This window comes from Zosterops lateralis (assembly GCF_965231275.1).
Source record: "Zosterops lateralis genome assembly, chromosome: 7".
NCBI lineage: Eukaryota > Metazoa > Chordata > Aves > Passeriformes > Zosteropidae > Zosterops > Zosterops lateralis.
Window position 1 is genome coordinate 1,063,714 of NC_139767.1, and position 22,258 is coordinate 1,085,971.

General features: G+C 51.6%; 1 protein-coding gene across 1 annotated transcript; it reads left to right on the forward strand.

The window, feature by feature from the left end:
• The first annotated feature begins 1,728 nt into the window (after positions 1–1,728).
• On the forward strand, positions 1,729–3,447 carry ARL4C (ARF like GTPase 4C). Its single transcript, XM_083865363.1, has one exon. It carries the CDS (start codon positions 1,837–1,839, stop codon positions 2,413–2,415), a length of 579 nt encoding a protein of 192 aa, XP_083721489.1. The 5' UTR covers positions 1,729–1,836; the 3' UTR covers positions 2,416–3,447.
• The last annotated feature ends 18,811 nt before the right edge of the window (positions 3,448–22,258 follow it).

Here is a 22,258-nt window from a genome sequence, read left to right on the forward strand (position 1 = left end):
GCTCCGGGTCCTGGAGTCAGGTGATCACTTACAGCTTTTCTCCCCGTGCTCTCGGAACCTTATTTCTTTGGCGTGGCAGCAGAGTAAAGCCTGAGCTCACACCAGCTCAAAGATCAGTCTAGGACAGCCCCGCTGCACAAAACATTTCCATTTTCTAGCCCATCCAGTGCGTGTGCCTCGACTTTGGATTAGCAGTGCCACCTCACTCGTGCCAAGGAGTGTTTCTCCCGCCTGCATGATGCCGAGCACAGAGTTCCCTGCTCTTTTCCCGCTGTCACCACATGGTGACTTCCACAAAACTGTGCCCAGTGTCACCTCTGAGGGCTGCAAAAGCAAGTTGCCTATATTTTTAATGACAGCATGTGTTAATAAGGTAGCCTTATCTCCACACAAAGCCTCCACACGCATCCTCGGGATGAAATATGAATGTGAGGAATGATCCCACTCCAGCCCAACAAATCCTCACCACACGCTGAGGGGTGAAAGCATCTTAAATTAAAAGCAGTATCTGTCTTCTGCAGGGCACTTCTTCCTCTGGGGCTTTCTGGCTAAGCTGTCACATAGAGTCGATATTTATTTTACAAACGTTGTAAAAAGAGGCAATGGGTAATATTGTAGCAACCAGCCTGCTGCTGCTTTTTGGCTCCTGAGCGAGAGCAGAAATAAAAGCAACAGCTCTGGCTCAGGTTTTGCCCAGAAAAGCTGTGGCTGCCTGGAAGTGTTCAAGGTCAGGTTAGACGGGGCTTGGAGCAGCCTGGGGTAGGAGAAGGTGTCCCTGCCCGTGGCAGAGGGATAGAACTGGATTTTTAGTCGGAAGCAGATCTTTAAGGTTCCTTCTGTGAATAACTGGGACAGAAATTCCATAGCTCAGCTCTCCGGCCGTGGAGACCTCGGGAGCACTCACAACCTTTACAAAATATGAGGCCCAAAAGGCATTAGCAGCAGTGATCAACATTAGTGCCAGCCCTGCCCTGGATCCAGCACAGGTGAGGTTTTCCCCGCGTGGCATCTCTTTGCTTTGGGACACTGTGACAGCAGCAGGGGACACAGATCCTCCACACTGCTCTGCTGCTTTCCAGCTCGAATCATCACTGGTGCCAGGTGTCCCTGGAGACCTGTGCCTGAACAGCTTCTGGTGCAATGCAAAGTCCCTCCTGGTGTCTCACGTGCAATGAATAATCCCAGAATGGTTTGGGTTGGAAGGGACCTGAAAAAATAGCTGGTGCCACGGACAGGGACACCTTCCACCATCCCAGGTTGCTCCAAACCCCAGTGTCCAACCTGGCCTTGGACACTTGCAGGGATGGAGCAGCCACACCTTGGCTTGGGGTTTTTTATTTTGCTGCTTGCTGCGGTCGGTCACGATGACAAACACGAGGATAACCGAGCTCCCGGGTTCTCCGAGGAGCAGAAGCGCAGGGCCAGGTGAAGAAGCTCAGGCAGGGCCAGGTGAAGAAGCTCAGGCAGGGCCAGGTGAAGAAGCTCAGGCAGGGCCAGGTGAAGCTCAGGAGGGGCGGTGCAGGCTGGGGAGATCCGGGCAGGACGCGGGGCGGAGCGGGAGGAAGGCGGCGGCGCGGTCCCTCCTCCTCCTCCTCCTCTCCTCCTCTTTCTCTTCCTCCTCCTCCTTTGCCTCCTCCTCCTCCTCCTGCCGAGCGGGGCGGGGCTCGGCAGTCCCGGCGCGCTGCCGCCGCGTGGAGCCGCGCTGCGTGTTCCCGATCCCTGCTCCCGTCTCCCCGCCGCTCCCGGCTCTCTCCGCCGCCCCGAGCCGTGCCCCCGCTGCGGGCCGGCGGCGCGGGGATGGGCGCGGGGCTGTGAGCGCGGCCGCGAGCCGTGGCCATGGGGAACATCTCCTCCAACATCTCCGCCTTCCAGTCCTTGCACATCGTCATGCTGGGCCTGGATTCGGCGGGCAAGACCACGGTGCTCTACCGCCTCAAGTTCAACGAGTTCGTCAACACCGTGCCCACCATCGGCTTCAACACGGAGAAGATCCGGCTCAGCAACGGGACGGCCAAGGGCATCAGCTGCCACTTCTGGGACGTGGGCGGCCAGGAGAAGCTGCGCCCGCTCTGGAAGTCGTACAGCCGCTGCACCGATGGCATCATCTACGTGGTGGACTCAGTGGACGTGGACCGGCTGGAGGAAGCCAAAACGGAGCTGCACAAGGTGACCAAGTTCGCGGAGAACCAGGGCACCCCGCTGCTGGTCATCGCCAACAAGCAAGACCTGCCCAAATCGCTGCCGGTGGCCGAGATCGAGAAGCAGCTGGCCCTCCACGAGCTGACCCCTTCCACCACCTACCACATCCAGCCCGCCTGCGCCATCATCGGCGAGGGGCTGACAGAGGGCATGGACAAGCTCTACGAGATGATCCTCAAGCGCAGGAAGTCCCTCAAGCAGAAGAAGAAGCGGTAGAAGCCCAGCCGAGGCGGGCAGGGATGGAGGAGCAGACAAAGGAACCGAGGGGGAGACAGAACCAAAGCGATTCTTTTGGGTTTAATAGTTCTCTTTTTTTTTGTTCTTTTATTTTTTCCCCCTCTTCATTGTTTTCCTCCTTCCCCAAAGGACAGACAATGGTAACAAAGCGGCTCCCGCCAGATCCTGGAGCTCCCCTCTCCCACCGCCCCGTGCTCCTGAGGGTCTGATCCGGACTCCTTTGAGCTGGAAACATGGAAAAACGGGATGAATCCCCCCTCTCCATCCTCCAGGACCACCGAGCCTTTGTGTGTGCCAGGGAGCCAACAGGGCAGGACCCTGTTGAAGTGCGTTCAAGAGAAGCCCAGCGTGCTTTTGGATCTTCAGCATGGGCGTTTGGGGGCATTTGGGAGTGTCGATGCCAGCCCCCCACATGCATTTTGAGGCGGGGGGTGCGGATGCACCGTGGCTCGGCAAGGTCAGCGGGGAGGGGGCTTGCAGCCCTGATCCCCGCATCCCTGGATCCCTCCCCCGCGGGTGGCGGTGGGAAGGGGTGTTGAAAGCTTGGAGGGTGGGTTGGCCCAGCAGAAAATGTCTTGGAGGGGTGGGTGTGATGGGTAAGGGGACATCCACCCACCCTGGCTGGTGTTTTAGGGTGCAGAGCAAGGACAGGCAGCCTTTGGGGTGGGGGGGGGAGGATGCGACATTGGGGTGCTGAGCAGCTGCTGAATGGTGCAGAGCTTTAAGCTCTTGGCTCAAAAAAAGGGTGGAAAAAGGAAAAAAATACACCCGAGGGTTTGGGGTGAACGCTGCTGGAAGCGTTGGGGGGGTTGTGCAGGAACCCCCCATTTCTCAAAGGCTCGGTGGTGTCACCTTCTGCAGCAAAGCCCCCCGCAGGTGTGCATCGTCCCCGTGCACAGGGGGCTCCCAGCAGGTGATCCGAACTAGGGGTCACTCGGTAAAACCCCCCAAAAAGGCAGAGTTTGGGGTCCTGGCCACTGTGCTGCTCTGCAGTGGGGCAGGAGGCCAAGTCGGGGGGGGGGTGGGGGGTGGGGCGGGGGTGATCATGACAGGGCAGGATAGATGGATGGACAGAGATGGCCAGAACCTGCAAAAAAATCTCTACTGTGAAGGGAAGATGGCAGGGGGTGAAGAGTTTTTGTGGTAGGTTTTTAATAAAGATTCAAACCTGATTAAAAGCCCCTCGCTTATCCCAGTAGCCACATGGGCAAGCTCTCTCTGCAGAGCACCCTGAGCACCCGGGCAGGGTCGGGCCTGGCCTGGCCGCCTCCTCCTCCTGCAAGTGAACATTTTGGTACCTGCTTGGGGCTGGGGACCAAAATCCACTTGCTGCCTGTGTTTCAGCCTGAGATCCGGCTCTCCGCGGTCCTGGCTTCCCACAGAGCTGAAGCAGGCAGCCCTCAGGGGCCAAATATCCTGAATCTGGAGACAGGCAGGATTTTCTGGTGATTTTACACCAGCTTTTCCGTTTGCAAACCCCTTCCCAGAGCAGCCAAGGGGAAAGCACCGAGCAGACGAAAGCGAAACGCCCTTCAGAGTTGATCCTCCCCCTGCAGCGACGAGCACCTTCCAAACAGTTTTTTTTTTTTTTTTTTTTTTTTTTTTTTTTTTTTTTTTTTTTCTGGGGAGGGGGGGGTGGGGCGGGGGGTGTTTGTTAGGGAACAAATGTTGCAGCCGAGTTGTGTTTCTTCTCCTCTTGCGGGGTTTGAGTTCCCGGCGCGAGTCCCGATTTGTGTGGGCTGGTCCCATCCGTTCAGGTGGCTCTCCTCCCGCTTCCTCGGGTTTCCCTGCTTTGTCTTCGCCTCCGACACTTTGGTACTTGCTGTCAAGAGAGAGAGAGAGAGAGAAAAGAATTATTTATTTTTGATGCCGCAGAAGCCACATGTATTAACCCTTTTTTTGGAGAGCGACCTGTTTGAAATGTAAAAGCTGTGCTGACCCCAGCAGCTCCAGAGGGATCAGGTTTTAGGAATGGCACGTGCAGGCTGTTAGTGGTGGTTTTTTTCACCTCCTGGCTGGTCTCGGTTTAGCAAATGCTGGCAATGGAAAGGCTGTTGTTACAGGTCTGGGTCCTTCCTGGGAGCTCGTTCCACCCAGCGGAGCATCCCCTTGGAGAGACAGCAGAGTGCTGGAAGGTTCGGGCTGAGCCAGGCGGGACGCCGTGCCCGTGCCCTTGTTGACCACTCTGCTTTCTGCAATAATTAAAAGGACTTTTCCAACGAGTAGCTCCTGGCTTCCGTGGTGTTTCCGTGACCACCCGGTTCCGTTCCACCACGACCCGGTTTTCCCCCCACAACCTGTGTGAAGATGAGTGTCGCCCTCGGGTGGTGCAAGAAGAGGGGCCTCAGCAGAGCAGCTCCCAAGGGGAAGTGTCTGGGCTCTTTGCAAGGCTGTGCATCTCCTGAAATTATGAATGGCCTGTGATTTTTTGGCAGGTCTCATTCCCCCAGGTCCATTTGCCGTGTTCCCATCCACGACATCCCACTGCCCCGTGTCCTCCTCTCGCCATTGTCCGTCAGTCTCTGTTCCTCCTCTCGTCTTTCCTTTTTTCCTTTTTCTGTGTTTTTTTATTTTTTTTTAAGATGCAGACATAATGCTGTGAACTGAAATAAATTATTTATACAATGAAAGGGCCTGATTAAAAAAAAAAACACAAAAAACAACCAAAACCCAGTGTTCTGCTCATTTCTCAATATCAGTGCTGCATTTTGTGTGGTTTGAAGGAGGTTCCTGCTGCCTCCCCAAGGAGAGGAGACAAGGGGACAGAGAAGTGACCTGCCGAGGATCCAGTGTCACGGGTCTGTCACGTGGCAGCCCGCTAGGACACAGGGGACATCCATAATTTGCTGGTTAATGAAATCTGAGCTCTTTTGCAGGTCACTCAATGTCTGCATCTCTGCTGCTGTCTGTGAGAAAGGAGGATACTTTCTGGTGAGGGGAGGATTTTGTTCCACCACTTCCTCTGATTTTAAATCCATGTTAGGGGAGTGATCATGCAGAGAGAAAGTTTCCATTTTTGCTCAGCCTGGCTTTTTTTTTAAACGGGTGGCCTCGGGAGAGCGGTGTTGGTGGCAGAGAGCCAGGTCTGCAGGGGTTAAAACACTACTTGGGAACAGGATGCTGCAGCAGACAGAGCTCGAGGCTGCCTCTGCTCCTGGGTGGCTGCTGACACAGGAAACCCAGGGTGACGTTTCGGAGGGGAGCAGTGCAGCTGGGTGGCAAATGACTTTTTTTTTTTTTTTTTTTTTTTTTTGATGACGAGGCAGCCAGAGGGGAAATGATGAGCTGACTTGTGAAAGTGAGATTTGGAAGGGCTTGGGGTGTTCTCACCCTTCCCGAGGTTCATGGGGTGTGCAGTGCCTGAGTGAGGGGATGTGGTGTCTGTTCTGCAGGATCAGGGATGGGGACCTCTGAGGGGTGACAGGACCCCAGGGCATGGCTGTAGCTGTGTCAGGGCAGGATCAGGCAGGAGCATGAGGGAAAGGTTCTTCCTCCAGAGGGTTCTGGGCACTGCCCAGTCTCCCCAGGGAACAGGCACAGCTCCAGGGCTGCCAGAGCTCCAGGAGGGTTTGGACAATGCTCTCAGGTATGCACAGGGTGGGATTGTTGGGGTGTCTGTGCAGGGCCAGAGGCTGCACTGGATCCTTGTGGATCCCTTCCAGCTCAGGAGATTCCATGTTTCTTTGAACCTTAAAGGCTTACCCAGTGCTACAGCTGCTGAGCTGCTCAGAAATCCCTTGGAGCTCAGCTGTGGCATTCCAGGATTAAGTTGTGGATTGCTCAGCTGCCCCCTGACCCTGCAGAGAGGCTCTGGAAGGTGCAGCTCCCCACGGGCTCCTTCCTCACACAGAGCATCTCCCATGGGCTCCTATCCCTCTGCCACACAGTCCAGTGCTCCTGAAAATGTTCCTGACCATCCTCTGGCCCCATTTTCCATGGGACACCATGTGCTCCTCCTGGTTTCATGGATCTGAAAGCCCAGCAGTGGATGCTGCAGTGCCCACACCTTCCCTAGCCTGAAGGGACTTGTCCTCACTGATCCCACCTAGCAGAAGCTGATTTTGGGGGGTTTTCCAGCTGGCATGGAAGCGTGCATGCTGTAATTGTGTCCCTGGGCTTATCTGTGTGCCAGGGGAGCTGGATTTTGGTCCACATGGACCTGGGGGAGGCTTTCCTCCTGGTTTAAAGGGGAACTATCCCTTTCCCTGTGATGGGGAAGAGAAACAGCTGCGAGGGTTTGGGCTGTGGCTTTGGGAGGCCGTGACCGGGTGTGTGTGACTCTGCAGCTGTATCTACTCCCTCCCCCAGTGCCGTGGAGGGGCCGAGCTGGGGTTTCTCCCAGGCTTTGCGGGAAGGGGCTGTGCCCTGTGGCCAGCAGAGCTCCCTGTGCTTCCAGCAGCAAGGACGGACATCCTCCTTGGAGCAGGCTGTCCCGCTGGCCAGAGTGCTTCTGTCAGCAGGGGGAAGGCGATGTTTGGGCCCGTTGTCATGAAAACATCGCACCAGGGGCTGCTGACCTTGCGGCGCCCCGAGGAAGCGCTGGCCCTGACTGATGGGGCTGCGCCACCTCCCTGGGCAGGCAGAGCGGCCGGACAGCGAGGGACAGTCCCCGGCGTGATGTCTGGGGACCCTGGTGGCACATGGGACCACCGGGCAATGCCCAAGGATGCTGCCCCTGCACGGGACAGGCCAGGGATAAAACAGTCAGGGAGGGAGTGGTTGGGTTGTGGGCTGCACCAGCTGAGAAGGATCTGGAAAATTCCAAACAGCAGAGGATGGATCAGGGCTGGGAGCAGTGGGAGAGGGGTCAGAACAGGAATAAGTGGAGAGGAGACACCAGTGTGTCTCCTGTTGCTCCTCTGCTGGTCCCTGATGGACCCCATCCCCCTTTGAAGGCCACCAGGGAAGGCTGCTGAGTGATATCCAAGTGTTCCCATGGACAAGGGAGCCCCACCAGCTTGGTATATCCCACTTTTCCAAGCACGCAGCTTCCTGATGTCTCCTCCACCCCAGGAGTCCCTCTGCTGCAAGTTCTGCCTTGCCTCGTACTGTATCAGCCACACAGGTCTTTCTGCCTCTCTGCCCTGGCTTTGCCTCATTAAGCTAAATCCCTCTGCTTTATTTCAAATGGGATTTACTTCCCAAGCAAGGATCTTTAAAAGGATCATCCTGGTTAATGCAATCCGGAGGGCGCTGGATCCTTGGAGCATGGTGGAGTGCACTGGCAGAGACTGCACAGCACCAGGTGCTTCTGGCCAAATTTTGGGGTGGGCTGAGGATGACCATCACTTTAAAACAGGCTAGAAATCTACCAGAAGAAAGAAAAAATAATCCCACAGTGATTCATATGTTATTTGCTTTGTTTCAGGCAGCTCCATCCTGGAGCTTCTTCAATATGAATTACCCCCAAATCACCAGAACTTTTTGTCTGAGCAGCAAAAGGCCTCTGCTGTGAGTTACTTTAAGCACTTTGCACACACACCGTGCAAAAAAAAAATCCTTGTGCTGGCCTGCTAGAGCAAATTGAGACATTTCAGCATGAGGATGTTTGAATATGGAAAGCTCAGCCTGGGAATATTTGCTCTAATAAACCATTCTGTTTATTTCAGCTTAGCCTGTGTTTGCTTCCTTCAGACATTCGTGTGAGATTTCAGGGAGGAAATCTCACAAAGCCCATCAAACTCTCCAGCAATGACATTAAAACACTGTTGGAAGGTGAGTTATGGAGCCTGGACACCCCCCAGGTGACCAGAAGGAATCCCATGTGTCCCATGACCCCCTGTCCTCCCTGCCTGACCGCCCCGGCTGATGGCATCCCGCAGCTTCCCAAAACGCTGGAAGCATGACGGGAATTGGTGAGAAGGGCAGAGCGCTCTTCATCAGTCCACAGATTAGATTCTTCTCATTTATTAGCAGTCATCCTTAGTTATTGCTGTGAATGATACAATAGATAGGAATTCTAATTATTATTAATAGTAATAATATTAAAATATAATAAATATATTTCTTAATAAATAATGATAAAATCAGTAAATAAAGAACAAAAGGGTGGGGAGGCACAGGGTGCCCAGAGAAGCTGGAGCTGCCCCTGGATCCTTGGAAGTGTCCAAGGCCAGGTTGGAAAGGGTTTGGAGCAGCCTGAGATAGTGGAAGGTGTCCCTGCCCATGGCAGGGGGGTGGAATGGGATGGTCTTAAAGGTCTTTTCAACCCAAATCATTCCAGGATTATGTTTATTGCTCAGCCCAAATTTTCCAGCTGGGGTGAGCTGCTCTCATTCTCATGATCCCGTGGTGCTGGAGCATTCCCAAAAGGTGGGGACTGGGGGAACAGGCTCTCCCAAAACTCCTGATCCCACCTGGCATTGCTTTCAAGTGTTCTGCTGCCAGGAAGAGAGCATGATGCAAAGATGGGCCTAAATGCAGATTTTTTCTACTCCTGCCTAACCTTGGTCACATCACTCAACTTGTCCCAGACTTCTTTTCCACAGGAATAAAAGGAAATTGCCAGCATTTTTCTTTTTTCAGAAAGAAATTGGGGCATGGTGAGAGGCTAAACCTGCAGGATTGTCCCTTCCCTGGTGAAGAAAGGTGTTGAAGGTTGAGGGTGTGGGGAGATCCCAGCAGATCCAGGTCCTCCTGCTGTGCTGTGGGCACCGGAGCTGGGTCAGGGCTGGCTGAGCACCTCGGCTCAGCTCCCAGCAGCTCCAGGCCACGCTGGCTTCACTTCTAAGCCCTCTGAAACCCTCCAGCCGTGTCCTGCAAGTGATGGCTGTGAGAGGGAAGTTAACAACCCGTCCTCACCCCCTGACCCCACATCTGTGGGCTGCCTGCAGCCACGGGGATGGCGCTGGCACCCTGCGGGCAGAGGGGGTGGCACAGAAACTCCTGTCACCGCCACAGCACCGTGCCAGGCCATGTCCCCAGGGCTGGGAGCAGCTCAGGACTCTGCAATCCACCCACCCTGAGGTGAAGGCCCAGCATGGCAGTGGGAACTGGGAACACAGGGTGATTGTTGTGCTGGTTAATGTTTAAATAGCCTCTGGAATGCCCCTCCTGTGCCTCCCTAACAAAGGGGGCCCTTCCAGCTCTTTGGCAGCTTCCCCACCCTTCTGCTGTGTGGTAAAAATGTCCAGGGGCTGGAAGGGAATGGCAGTGCTGCAGGTTTCCTCCTCCCAGGATGGGCCACACACTTCCCAACCAACCTTGGAAAACGCCTGCTTGCTTAGGAGGGAGCTGCTCAAGAGGACAATGAGTGCTGGAGAGAAATAAACACCAAAAGTAGCAACTCACGACCCACACACCATTCTTCACAGAATCACAGAATTCCAGAATGGTTTGGGCTGGAAAGGCCTTAAAGCTCATCCCATCCCACCCCTTGCCTTGGACAGAGACACCTTCCACCAGACCAGCTTTCTCCAACCTGGTCTTGGTCACTTCCAGGGATTCAGGGGCAGCCACAGATTCTCTGGGCACCCTGTGCTAGGGTGTCCCCATCCTCACAGCCTGGAATCCCTTCCTAAATTTCTCCTTGGAGCCTGTGCTTGGTTGTTCCCCATCCACAGCCACATCTCTGGAACAAAAGGCCTTCAGCCATCCCTGTGGATCTGGACAGGGCCTTCTCTCCCAGTAATGGCCAAGGGGAAGCACCTGATGGCTCCAGAGAGGTGGGGGGACTTCTGCTGCCTCATCCCAGCCCTGGGACCTGCTGTGTTCCTTCTGGGACTTCCAGCAGCTCCAGGGTAGCCCAGACTGGGAATGAGGTGGCAATGATGGTATAAACTCTGCCAGTTTCCCCTGCAGATTCTGGTACCAAACATCTTCCCACCCAACCCGGCCTCTCTGGAGGTGCTGCCCATTTTTCATCACGGGATTGGGATGCAAAGAGTCCTAAGAGCTGAGAATTTGTCCCTCATCAGCTACAGAACCTCCTGCAGGACAAATAATCCATGTGGGGCCCTGTCCTTATTCCCCTGTGGGGGCAAAGCAGAGGGCAGGGCTAAAACTATTTATTACACCTGAGCATCAGCACTTTTTGTGTCCCAGGGAGCTGCTGGGTTGTAGTGGGGGAAACCCATTATTGCTGGCAAGGAAGTCCTGGTGTGACAGTGTGGATCATGAGGGGACTATAAACCCATCAGGAGGATAGTGGGGGGAAAGAAGAGTCCTGCTGGAGTTTTACCACTGTGGCCTGAGAGTTTATAACTTCTGAGGACTGGCTTAGCTCTGGATGAGGGAAAGCCTGGAAGGAAGAGAATTTGAGGTCAGTGAGCTGGGTGCTCCCAGCCCTGGAGAGAGGTTCCTAACACCAAGGCTTGATGTTTATCATCCAGTGGCCCGTGGGACACTTGGATGCTCAAGGTTCCTTTATTTTTAGCTGGATAATGGAGTGAGTGATGTGTGAGAGGAGGGGAGAGAGAAGGTGGGGCTGTCTCTGCTGAGACCATGGAGATATTGGAGTTACTTCATTGTCATTCCTGGCAAAGAAGTTCTGGATATGTGGGGGGTTTACATATATTTATGTGTATTTATATATGGGTGTTTATATCCCATCCATGTTCTGGTTTACATATATATATATATATATATATATATACATATGAAATTGCACATGGGGAAAGATGTATTGCAAATATTCCCTTAGCTTCTTCTGCCCCTCTTGAAGAAGAGCTTTAAGGTGTGGATGTGGCACTTGGAGACATGGTTTAGTGGTGATCTTGGCAGTTTTGGGCATTGTATTTGGACCCCATGATTTTGAAGAGCTTTCCCAATTCTACAGTTCTGTATTTCCGGTGGTTGGCATTTCCAGCCCACAGCTTTTCCCATCCTGTGCTGAATTATTCCTTAACTCCAGCAGCTTTCCTCACCCCATGGATGTGTTTATGGAGGCAATCACAGATCTCTGTGACCTATCCATGTTCTTATTGAATTATTTGGTCCCAAATTATTGTTGTGAAATTATTTCTGCTCTGGGATAAGAAACCCAGGGTATCCCCCAGACTCTTAGCTGGAGGTGGCAGGGATGGGTTTTTGGGCTAGAATAAGGTGGTTTTGGTGGGGTCTGTTTGCCTGGGCACCCAGATTTCCACCAAGCCCTAAAGTGGGAATGTTGCCCATGGAGTGGGTGTTTATCCAGCCCCTGTTCCCAGCAGGCTCAGCCAGGTCATGTCTCAGCTCAGCCAGCTCAGCCAGGTGATCCATTAACCAGGAGGGGAGAGAGGCCCCTGTGCAAACCTTGGCATCTGCAATGGAGCTACTTGGAAAGCAGCCAGCACTGCTCTTCCCTGGCCATCCACAAAAAAAAAAAAAAAAAAAAAAAAAAAAAAAAAAAAAAAAAAAAATCCCAGAAGATTTATCAAAAAAGGAGCCATTTCATGGAAATGCTGGTGGCAAAGTGCCACAGTGAAGGAGGGAGCTGCAGTGACCTTGGGCATTGGGATAATGCTGAGACAACATTGCTGGGATGGATCGTGCTTGCTCTGAGATGGCTCCTCACTGGGAATTTTTAAAGGAATTTTGCATTATTGAAGGTACATAATAAAATTTGGGCAGGGCACAAGGGGCATTCTCCATGCTGGGACATCCAGAAATTTCCAATATTGGTAGCCCAAGAATTCCAGGAAACTCTGAGAAATGGCAGCAGGAGAAACCCTATCCTATTTCACCCCCGCTCCCAACCTCCTGCCCCCGTGGAGCTCCTTTTATCAGGAAATGTTCAGGAAAACTGTTGCATTTCTGATGATCTAAACTCCCTCAGTCAAGACAAGACCCAGCTTGCAAAGAATGCGGGTAATTTATGTGGAGATAGTAGTGAGAGGGAGAGCAGCAGGCAAAAGGAGTTTGTCTTTCATTCCCCTCAGCCCTGCTCCTGAGGCTTTGCCCTACCCAGAAAAGTTCTTCCCGGGGGGATTATTCATGTGAGGACCTCCCTTTTACTTTAATCAATCCACTGTGGATGCAATTACTAAATCAAAAAAAAAAAAAAAAACCCAACCAAAAATTACTTTTCTCCCCAAATTCCTCCTAAACCTGTATTCTTTTGCATCCTTGCAGATCCTAGACTGGCTTTTCCCTGCAGGCTGGTCCTTGGGAACAGAAATAAATCTAGCTTCCAAGTCCAATGTAATAACTCACTCTCCAAAACCCTCCTGGTGCTGGCAGAAACCAGAAGCCCTGACACATTTCTTTGGTTTTTTTCATAGAAAAACCCTAGCAAGGGCAAATATAGAACTTGGGAGAGGTATCATGGCAGAAGAAGAGCTTTAATAAACAGATTTATTACCTGAAACAGTAGGAGATTTCTGACTGCAGGAAAAGTCCTGGGAGCTTTGCCCTGCATGGCACAACTGAAAAAGAAAATCCTTTAAAAGGTGCTTTTTGGGTGAGAGGAACTTTGGCAGTTTCAGGACTGATGGGGAAAATAACACAGGGAAATTTCAACAAGGCTCAGATATTTTTTTCCCCTCTCTCCATCTCCAAAGGGGTCTGATCTGTGCCTTTTCAAAGCAGGGAGAGGTTGAGCCTAACTCTGAATTCCTCACTCCATCCCCAACAGCACATCCATGGATAACGTGCCTTTAATTACTATTAATTACTTAATTGTGCTCTGCACGGCTCTGCTTAAGACACTGCCTTAATTGCTCACAAACAAGCCCTGAACATGCACACGGTGTAATGGAGACAGTAAGTCCCTTAAATCCCATTCCCTGCAGGTTTGGCCCCTCTTTCCCCACCTTTGCCAGAAGATAGAATTCCCAGTGCTTTGCTCCAGGGTTCCCGTGTCAGTTTTCCTGGTGATTATCAGGTTGACCTGATGACACAGGGCCTTGCTCAGGCTGCTCTCACCTCCTTGGAGATTAACAAGGCGTGGGACATCATTTCCAGCAGCACCAGGGGGACATCCCAAGCACGAGGAATGGGAGAATCCCTTCCCTTGCAGAAGGGGAAATGGGAAACAAGAAGAGAGAATGAACCCACAGCCCTGGCCAGGCTGGGTGCAGTGAGTTCTGTGAGAAAAGAACAGTGTGAAAAATTCAGTTTTCAGCCCAGGCTGCTCAGGCCAAGGCCTAATGTCTCAGAGGGAAAGCAGCAAGTCCTCACTGTGGAAGAATTACAAAGAAATCGACTTCTAAAACAAAACAGTGGCAGAATCTCCAATCAACACTGGCTGCAGGCAACAAAATCAATCCCAGTCACATTTTCCCAGCCAGGCTGCTCATCAGACACGATCTTAGTGCAGGCTGGGAGGAGGAGGAAGAAATACAAACTGGAATTCCTATGGGCAGAACTGAGGAAATCCATGGATACAGCATCAAGCACCACATCAGCTAAAACACACGAAAGCCCCATGGCAACCATTCCCAGGATGAGACAGGAGGAGAATATCAAAATCACAAAATCCCAGATTAATTTGGGTTGGAAGGACCTTGAATCTCATTCCATTCTCCCTCCTGCCAGGCCAGGGACAGGTTGTGCCAAGTGCCATCCAAGCTGGCCTGGAAGACTTCAGGGATCCAGGGGCAGCCACAGCTGCTCTGGTGCCACCACCCCTGGCTCGGGGCAGGAGGCAGCAGGGCTAGATGTGGCAGAGATGTGCAGGGTGGTATTTCCCCTCTCTGGGTATCCTCACAACACTGGCTCCATCACCCCCAGTTACGAACAAAAAGCAGCAAAAAAGCTCCTCCTAGGGAAGGAAAACGGGTGGGGAGGGGGGTCCCTGAGCCCAGCTTGGCTCCCAGAGTGTGTCAGGCAGGAATGAATCACTCCAGGGTACCTGCAGGTGTGTAATTAGCAAAGTGAGAGGTCTGGCAGTGCAGTTTGCCATCAGTCATCACCACAAATCAGTCACTTAGGCTGGGGCACCTCCTAGCCTGGCTGCCAGTGATTTCAAATGCCCGTGTTCCAGGTGAAGTCCAAACCCTCCGAGTTCAGTTCCAGCATCCCAAGTGGTTCATGCCACATTCCTGTCCCAAACTCCTCCAACAAGATCCTTGTCTGCCCAGCTGCACAGGGGATTTATGCCAGGAGAATCATGGGGACTGTGCCTCTTGCCTTCCCTTAAATGCCAGCTCCTCCACATGATGCTAGCTCCTGGGAATTTCATCTGAAGCTTCATGGTTTAGCACAAGTTCCACATCCTGGGGGTAACTTCTCATGCTGAGTAGCTCCATCTTCCCTCTCAGATGTCGGAAGGTGAACTTGCAGCCTCCTGGGTGATGCAGCAGATTGGAAAGAAGCCAGTACTTAGCATTAAAAAAAAAAAAAAAAAAAAAAAAAAAAAAAAAAAAGAAGGAAAAAACCAAAACAGGCAAAAAACCAAACCAAACCAAAAAAAAGAAAAACAAGAAAAACAAACAAACAAAACAAACTAAAAGTGAATTCCCAAGTTTTATTCCTTTCTCAGGATTTTGCAGAGAGTCTGGTGGGAGCCATCCCAGCTGACCTAAACACTGCTGACTCATTTTTTTGGCATTAGAGACATCCTTGGCCCTAAAGCTTTGTCTGGGGTGAAAGTGTGCAGTGACAAAGCCAAGGTGCATTTCCCAGATGGAAAAAGCCTCGGGTCCCTGTGCCCTCATTTTATGTTCCTGATTGCAGTGGGGGTCTGGGGAGTGGTGGGTTCCACTCTGCCACTGCCTGCAGATTAAATAAATTAAATTCCAGTGACTATTTCACTCTCATCTGGGGAGACTTTGACTCCTGGGGAAGTGCAATTCCCAGAGACTACCGAGGGATCAGCTTCCCTACTTTTGCTCACCCTCAGCCATCAGGCTTATTGGAGGGAAGGGGAATCAGGGATGGAGAATGATGATAAAGTAACCTGTTAATTAATCCCAGCCTCAGCCTGAGTCCTTGCTGATCCATCCCCAGGCCATGCCTCAGTTCACGGAGCCAGACAGGGAGACACAAGATTTTGTGGTGGGCTGGAGGGAGCAGCACATCGCCAGGGCAGAGGATGACCCTGTTTTTGCCACTCAAGGCAGGGCATCCCCCCTGGAGAGCCCCCTCATTCCCCAGTCACCTGGCCAGAGGATGGACGTGGCTGAGGGACCTCCTGGTGGCATCTGGAGTGGCCCAGGGAAGGACAAAGCCCCTCCCGGTGGTCCACAGCCCCCCCTGAGGAATTCAAGCTATACAGGGAGCAGAGGTCACTGCAATCAGGTGCAGTGTAAAAGGGAAAGATAAACCCCATAAATCAGGCTGTGGGAAGAGGAGGAGGACCCAAGTGCACAGAGCTGCAGGAGGATGGTACAAGGAAACCTCACCCCGGGCAGAGAGAGGGAGGAGGTGAGGGATAACCTGGAGCAGCCTAGAGAGGGGGGATGGCCAGAGAAAGGGGAGCTGAAAGTATCCTTCAGTGGGGGAGGTCGTCTCAGTGTAAAAATAACACAAATGAAACAACAACAAAAAAAGCAAAACGTGGGAGAAAAAAACCAGAAACAGTGGGTTAGGGAAAGGAAAAAAAGCCCTCAAAATACCATTTTACTTCAATTTTATATATTACTCGCATAATGGAAGATGGAAGGGGATACAAAACTCCTGTTGAAGAACATTACAAGTGAAGTATTTTAAAACATGTAATTATTTTTCTGCTTAGGCAGGAGATCCCCCTAAGGCTGTAAGCTCCGTTGCACAAGTGTTCATCCCTGTGGCTCCAGCCTTCCCACATGATGCTGCATGCCCATCTGTCCTGGAGATGGATGGATGGATGGATGGATGGACAGATGGACGGACATCTTGGCAACTTAGCTGGTGACCTGCTCTCCTTTCCTGAGCCCTCCAGGTGAAAATGTATCCGGGCGCATTTTTGGGACACTGGAGTAGTAATAAGCTCCTGGTGAAAATCCATTATTTGTGATCATGAAGGTGGTAAAAAAACCCCACACTAGCTACTCTGGATCTCATCCCACCTGATCTGGTCAGAGCTGATGCACCCTGGGAGGGATGATACCAACAGAATCCCAGCTTCCACAACAGGATACTGAGAGCCAGCTCCCGTGCAAACCAAGAAGGAAAACGTGAGTCTGTGGAGGAGCAGATGGGAAACATGACCCTTGGAGCCACTGAAAATAGAGAGAACTGTGTGGTCTTGTGGCTTTTAGCTTGATTTCACACACAGGGGGATCTTAAAATGCACCATTCCCAGTCCTGAGAAACTCTGGAGCAGAGGAGAACTCCTCCGGCAAAGGAGCCGTAGCCTCGCTGACACGGAGCGCCCACAAGCCGTGCGAAAATAGGTGACTCGCTGGAGGAGAAAGGGAAGAAGCTATAAATATCCTGAGTGAGGGAAGAATTCATCACTCACTCACTCAGCTCTTATTATACATCACAGAGAGCTGTTATACAAACCCCTGCCACAAAGAAAGGCCCAGGCATGAATCACTCCCCGTGAGATATCCAAGAATGCAGCCACAGGGGTGAAACCCAAAGGGACACAGACAGCCTAGGAGCCTCTGCTCCAACCACGAGCTCCTGTTCATATTCCTGTGATCATCCAGGAGACACTCTGTCCTTTTGGGAAAGATATTCAGGAGTAGAGAAGAGAGAACATCTCCCTCTGAAGGACTTCTAATTCAAAACATCTGAAGGGGAGCAGTGACCAAAGCCTAGGTATCATCCCCAGCCCAAAAGATATGGGGAAAAGGTTTTTTAGGATGCACAAAATCAAAGAGAGAGGGATCACAAGCCCACCTCCCTTCCTCTGTGGGCTCCCACTGTGCCTCATTTGAGTTTTCCAGTCAGCAAGGAGAACTGCGCCTCCCTGTTCAAAGCTAATTCATGAATTCAAGGAATCACAGAATGGTTTGGGCTGGGAAGGACCTTAGACATCATCTCATTCCAGGCCCCATGCCGTGGATAGGGGCATCTTACTTCTCCCCTTAGTTCCCTGATAGAGAGGAGAAAAGGAGCAGCTGAAAGTTAGTGTCTGAAGGCTGTGGGGATGAAACCTGTTCTCCACAATCCAGGATCACAGAGACGGCTGGACACTGAACGCCAAGATAAGGCAGATGCCTAGAATAACCCAAATAGCTGAGATAAGCCCTGGTCTGGGGCCTGGCACATCCATCCATCACTGACCTGGGGCCAGGAGCCTGCTCTGACCTGACCCAAGCCTCCACACACGGCAGCCACTCTGCCTTCTAGATCCCAGGGTTGCTCCGGGCAGGGTCAAGTTTCTCGGAATACTGAATCCATATATGGGAGGGTGACAGGTGCTGAGGCTGTTGACTCTGAGTTGTGCTGAGGGGCTCTGTTGGAGCAACCAAGCCCCCCTGAAGGCAGTGGGGTGAGGTTAAATGGGTTCTGACCAGCCTGGCACACAGGGAAGGGTTGGCAGTGACCAAGGTGGGACACCACCTGTGCAGTGGAGATTCTCTAGTGTCTTTTTCTCATGTGATACTCCTGAGCCAGTGGCATGCAGCTCTCCAAAAGGTCAGGGATGGGCTGTGTAGGGGGCTCTGCATGAATTTATCCCCCCTGATGAGCTCATGTCTTGGCAGGAGAAAGCTGCAGATGAAGCTGAGTGGTTTCTCATCAGTCTCATCCATGCCTCAAGCAATGCTGCTGAGTCTTTTGCTCCAGGTGGAAGAGATAGTGAGGGCCTGTTTTCCAGCCTCTCCTCATTTTTTTATCTCTTCTCCCACTTCCTCAAAGCCTACGAGGGCTGCAGCCAAGTCACCCCTGAAATATGAGCCCTTGTTCATCACCACATCAAACCATTCCCCTGAATAATCATGGTTAAAGCCAAAGCTGGAGCCCCACAGCTCCCCTCCTCTGGAATTCCAAGGGCGGAGAGTCCTAGGAAGGGAGAGCAGCTCTGATGACAACACAGAGGAGATGGATGGGAAAAATGGATCAGAGGTGTCTTTGCTTGTTGTGGGCACTTTGGTGCCTCTTGCAAGGAGAGGCTCAGAGCGCAGAGCAGGCACCCACAGGAGGCTGCAGGAGCCAGCAAGCTCTGCTCCTGTCATCATTCCTCCCGGGAAAAACAGCTCCCAGCACTGGGATTCTTAATTGGGCTTCCCTCATAAATCACCTCGATGTCACCCAGGTGCAAGCACTTCCCAGGCTGACATATAAAGGCATTCTCTGTTTTCATCCCACTCCATTCTTCACCTGACTCCTCAGAACCTCTATCCCTGAGCCCCCTGGGAGATCCCAGGAGACCTGCCCCTCCAAGAATGTCAGCTATTCCAGGTTGTTTTGCCCTGCTCAAAAGGCACATTGATGCTTTGAGAGATGCTTGCCCTGCTAACAGCCACCACAGCACCTAGTTTCCTCTCCTAGATTAGTCATTCTTCCCAAATTTCCTTCTTTTGTGTAGGGATTCCCTCTGTTTCCTGCTACAGGCTTCATTTTCCCTGTTCTGTGAGCACTTGGAAGTATTTGTACTGCCAGGGAGGCTAGTTCATCTATCAGCTATTTTTATTCCTCCTGCCGTACCATCTAAAGAATTGTTTTTCCAGAATAATCTCTGCAGGTCGGGAAGGGAAAGAAATCATCTTGGATACAGCTGAATGGATTGAAAGCAGTTTCCTATACAACAGGACCGCATAATCCTGCTGAAGTCTTTAATATTGATACTCCATGACTCAATGATCCTTGTGGGTTCCTTCCAACCCAGGGTATTCCATAATCTAGGAATTATTTGGTGGCAGAAATTCAAAACAGAGCCTGTTCTTTGCGACATCAGGTCTCAGTGTCAAAGGTGCCAGTGCTGGAATTATGGGGGATCCACAGCACCTCTGAGAACTAAAGGGCTTTGGTATCTTTCCAGAACTATTAAACCTCAGCTGAGCATCCCACAAAATTGCTCTCAGCATGCCCAGGCCTGGCACCAGGAAACAAGCCCTGCCCATGGCAGGGAAGTTGGAATGAGGTGATCTCTAAAATCCCTCCCAACCCAAACAATCCTGCAATTCTGTGCTCAAGCCTCTGCAAATACAGATTCCTCTGGAAAACTATAATCAAAGTATTTCTGGGCTCAGGTCATTCTCCATGGCTGCATTGGTATTTAGGGAGTCAGGCTCCCTCTTGCTGCTCCTTGGAGGCAGCGTGGCCATGCTGCAGCTCACCCAGCCTTGCCCACCAGTGTGGGATTGTGTGGAGCATCCCTCATGCTCTGCCTGCAGGGACACGCCTGAAATTCCTGCTCCGAGCCAGGGACTGGCTGCTGCTGGCGAAGCTGTGCCAAGGAGACAAAGCTTTGCCAACTCCCTCCCTGGCTCCTTCCTCTGGGGTCGGTCTGGTCCCAGCAAGCCCCAACACCTCTCCTGTGCCAGCCATCTCTGCTCCAGGAAGGATCCCTACCCAGCTCCACATGGATGGACCAGCCTCCACCAGGTGGGGAATTTCACAGGGGACAAGTCCAAATTGGAGCACCCTTCTCAATTCCCTCTGTGGGTGTCTGTAAGGCCAGGCTCTGCTGAGCCCAAGTGCCCAAGCACATTCTCCTCATTGCATTCAACCAAAATGTCCCCACGGCTGTTCCTGAGGGAAAACACCCCCTTTATGCTTGAACTGCACATCTGGGTCAGGAGGAGAAACAGCAAACACATGGAGTTTTTCTGGAGCAGAAGGGCCTTGTCTGGGTATGGCTGATGCTATCTCTCATTTGTGGGACATGCCTTAAACACCCTGAGCTTTCAAACCACTGTATTTTTCCTCATAGTAGCTTTCAAAATGCTGTATTTTTCCTCATAGTTGGCATTTGGAAGATGGCACATTCCAAAGCTTCTTTCAGCACCAGTGATGTTTAAAACTGAGCCTTCTGTCCTCAGGAGTGTGAGCAGCCTGGACCTCTTGGTTCAGAGGAGCCCTTCAGCAGCTCCTGCTCAGTGACCCTTGGTGGCCTGTCCCACTCAGCTTGGAAGTGCTGCCAGAGCTGGGGAAGTGTTGTGTTCCAGCTGCAGCTCCTTCTTGGATCACATCCTCACTTCCCAGCTACTCCCTGGCCAAGGGTCTGGTCAACTTTGAGGGCAGCTCTGCCTCTCCCTCCTCATGCACACAGTACTTCAGAGTCAGATCTAGCCTTGGACCAGCCTCAGTTTTACCCTTTCCTACCTGCTGTCACCATGAGTGGTCTCCAATGACTATCGTATTCCCATCAGGACACATCCCAAACCTTCTGGGCCCACAGCCCAGCCCAGCTCCGTGCTCAGGGTGTGTGGCAAGCCCAAATGGAGCTGTCTGGCCACACTTCTCTCTTCATCCTCCTCTGGTCTCTTCCCTGTCCAGGGCATCATCTAAACCCCAACACAGCCCTGCTGTTGCTCCCCCAGCCTTTGATCATTTATCCACAGGCCGGACAGATTCTCCCCATTAGGAATTACAGGCCTCTAATTGGATTGAGAGCCAGGCCTGCACCTTCCCCTGTAATTTAGCTTTAATTAATGCCCATTTATTATTAACTGTTTTCAGCTGGGCTTAGGCCTAATATCAGCTGGTTATTATCCAGAGGCCAGGACGGATTGTTTTCATCTCCTTTATTACCCATTTCAGCAATTTCCCCCCTCCCCTGTTGACAGATGCCCGCAGAATGTGCACGATCAGCATAAAAGGTCCCTGTGAAGGAACAATGGGGCTTTCAAAGCCACCGAAGCCCAAGGAAAGCCTCCCCACATCCCCAGGTCAGTGCCTGAGGTATGTGGATAAAGGAAAAATCCCCCTGTGTTCCACAGGAGATACACAGGGGTTTTTTTGTTTTGTTTTGTTTTGTTTTACTGGCACACAAAATCTGTGATTGAGGGTGGAAATTACCCAGGAGCTGTTTTGAAAGAATTGGGGCATTTTCATGCTCTTTTATATTTTCCATTTGCTCAATTCTGGCTTCAAGCAAATAAAGAAATAAGAAAAGAAGAACAGAAAGAGAAACTTTTCCTTCTACTTCCTTTTATTTTATTTCCCTCCCCACCCCTCAAAAAAAAAATTGCAGCAGTGAAAGTACAACACCACAAATCCAAGAAAACACCAATATTTAGGAGAAGCCTTCAGAGCCTGGATAAAAAAATAGGGAGCTGAAAAAGGAAGAGGAAAGGTTGAAAAAGATCATCAGCTCCAACCATTAACCTAAAAGCTGCCAGCTCCACCAAAATCACATTCCCAGGTGTCACATCCACACAGCTGCTGTTTAAGCACCTCCAGGGATAAACTGGATTTGTAGGAAGATTCTGCTTCTCAGGGAGGATTTTCTCAGGTTTTCTTAGCTCTGCACATATAGTAGTCATTGAGAGCTTGTCCAGGAGTAAATTAAAACTAAGACATCCTATGCCTCCAGCCAGGAAAGCAGAAATGGGGAAAAAAATAGCTTCTTCAAGAGTAATTATGTAGTAAAGTGACACTTCCAGAGGTGGGTATTCCACAATTGCCCTGGCCAGACTTTTCATGAGGAAATTTTTCCTGATATCCAATCTAAACTGTCCCTCCTCCAAGTTGGCCAAGGGCACTGAGTGTGCAGGGGACTGACAAAACTTGTCAGAACTCGAGGTGGGCTCTGGAGCCAGCACCAGGCACCAAAACAAGCACAAGTCTCTATTACAAACGGTGACAGTGACAATTTGTGAGGGAAAGCAACTGTGGCAGAGGTGAGAAGAAGAACTGAGGCATGGCAAGGCCCCTTGCTCCCCTGTTGGGGGTGGAGGAACATTCTGAGAAAGGTCAGGAAGTGTCGGAGGAGCAGAAACTTCCCCAAGGAGGGATGCAATGTGTGACTTGCAGGTAAAAAAAAGACCAGTTACAGCTGATCAGGCTTGTCATTTCCCCCACCCTTAGGGGATATTTCAGTTCAAGGGGATATCTCAGTTCACTGTTTCCTGACAATTGTTGT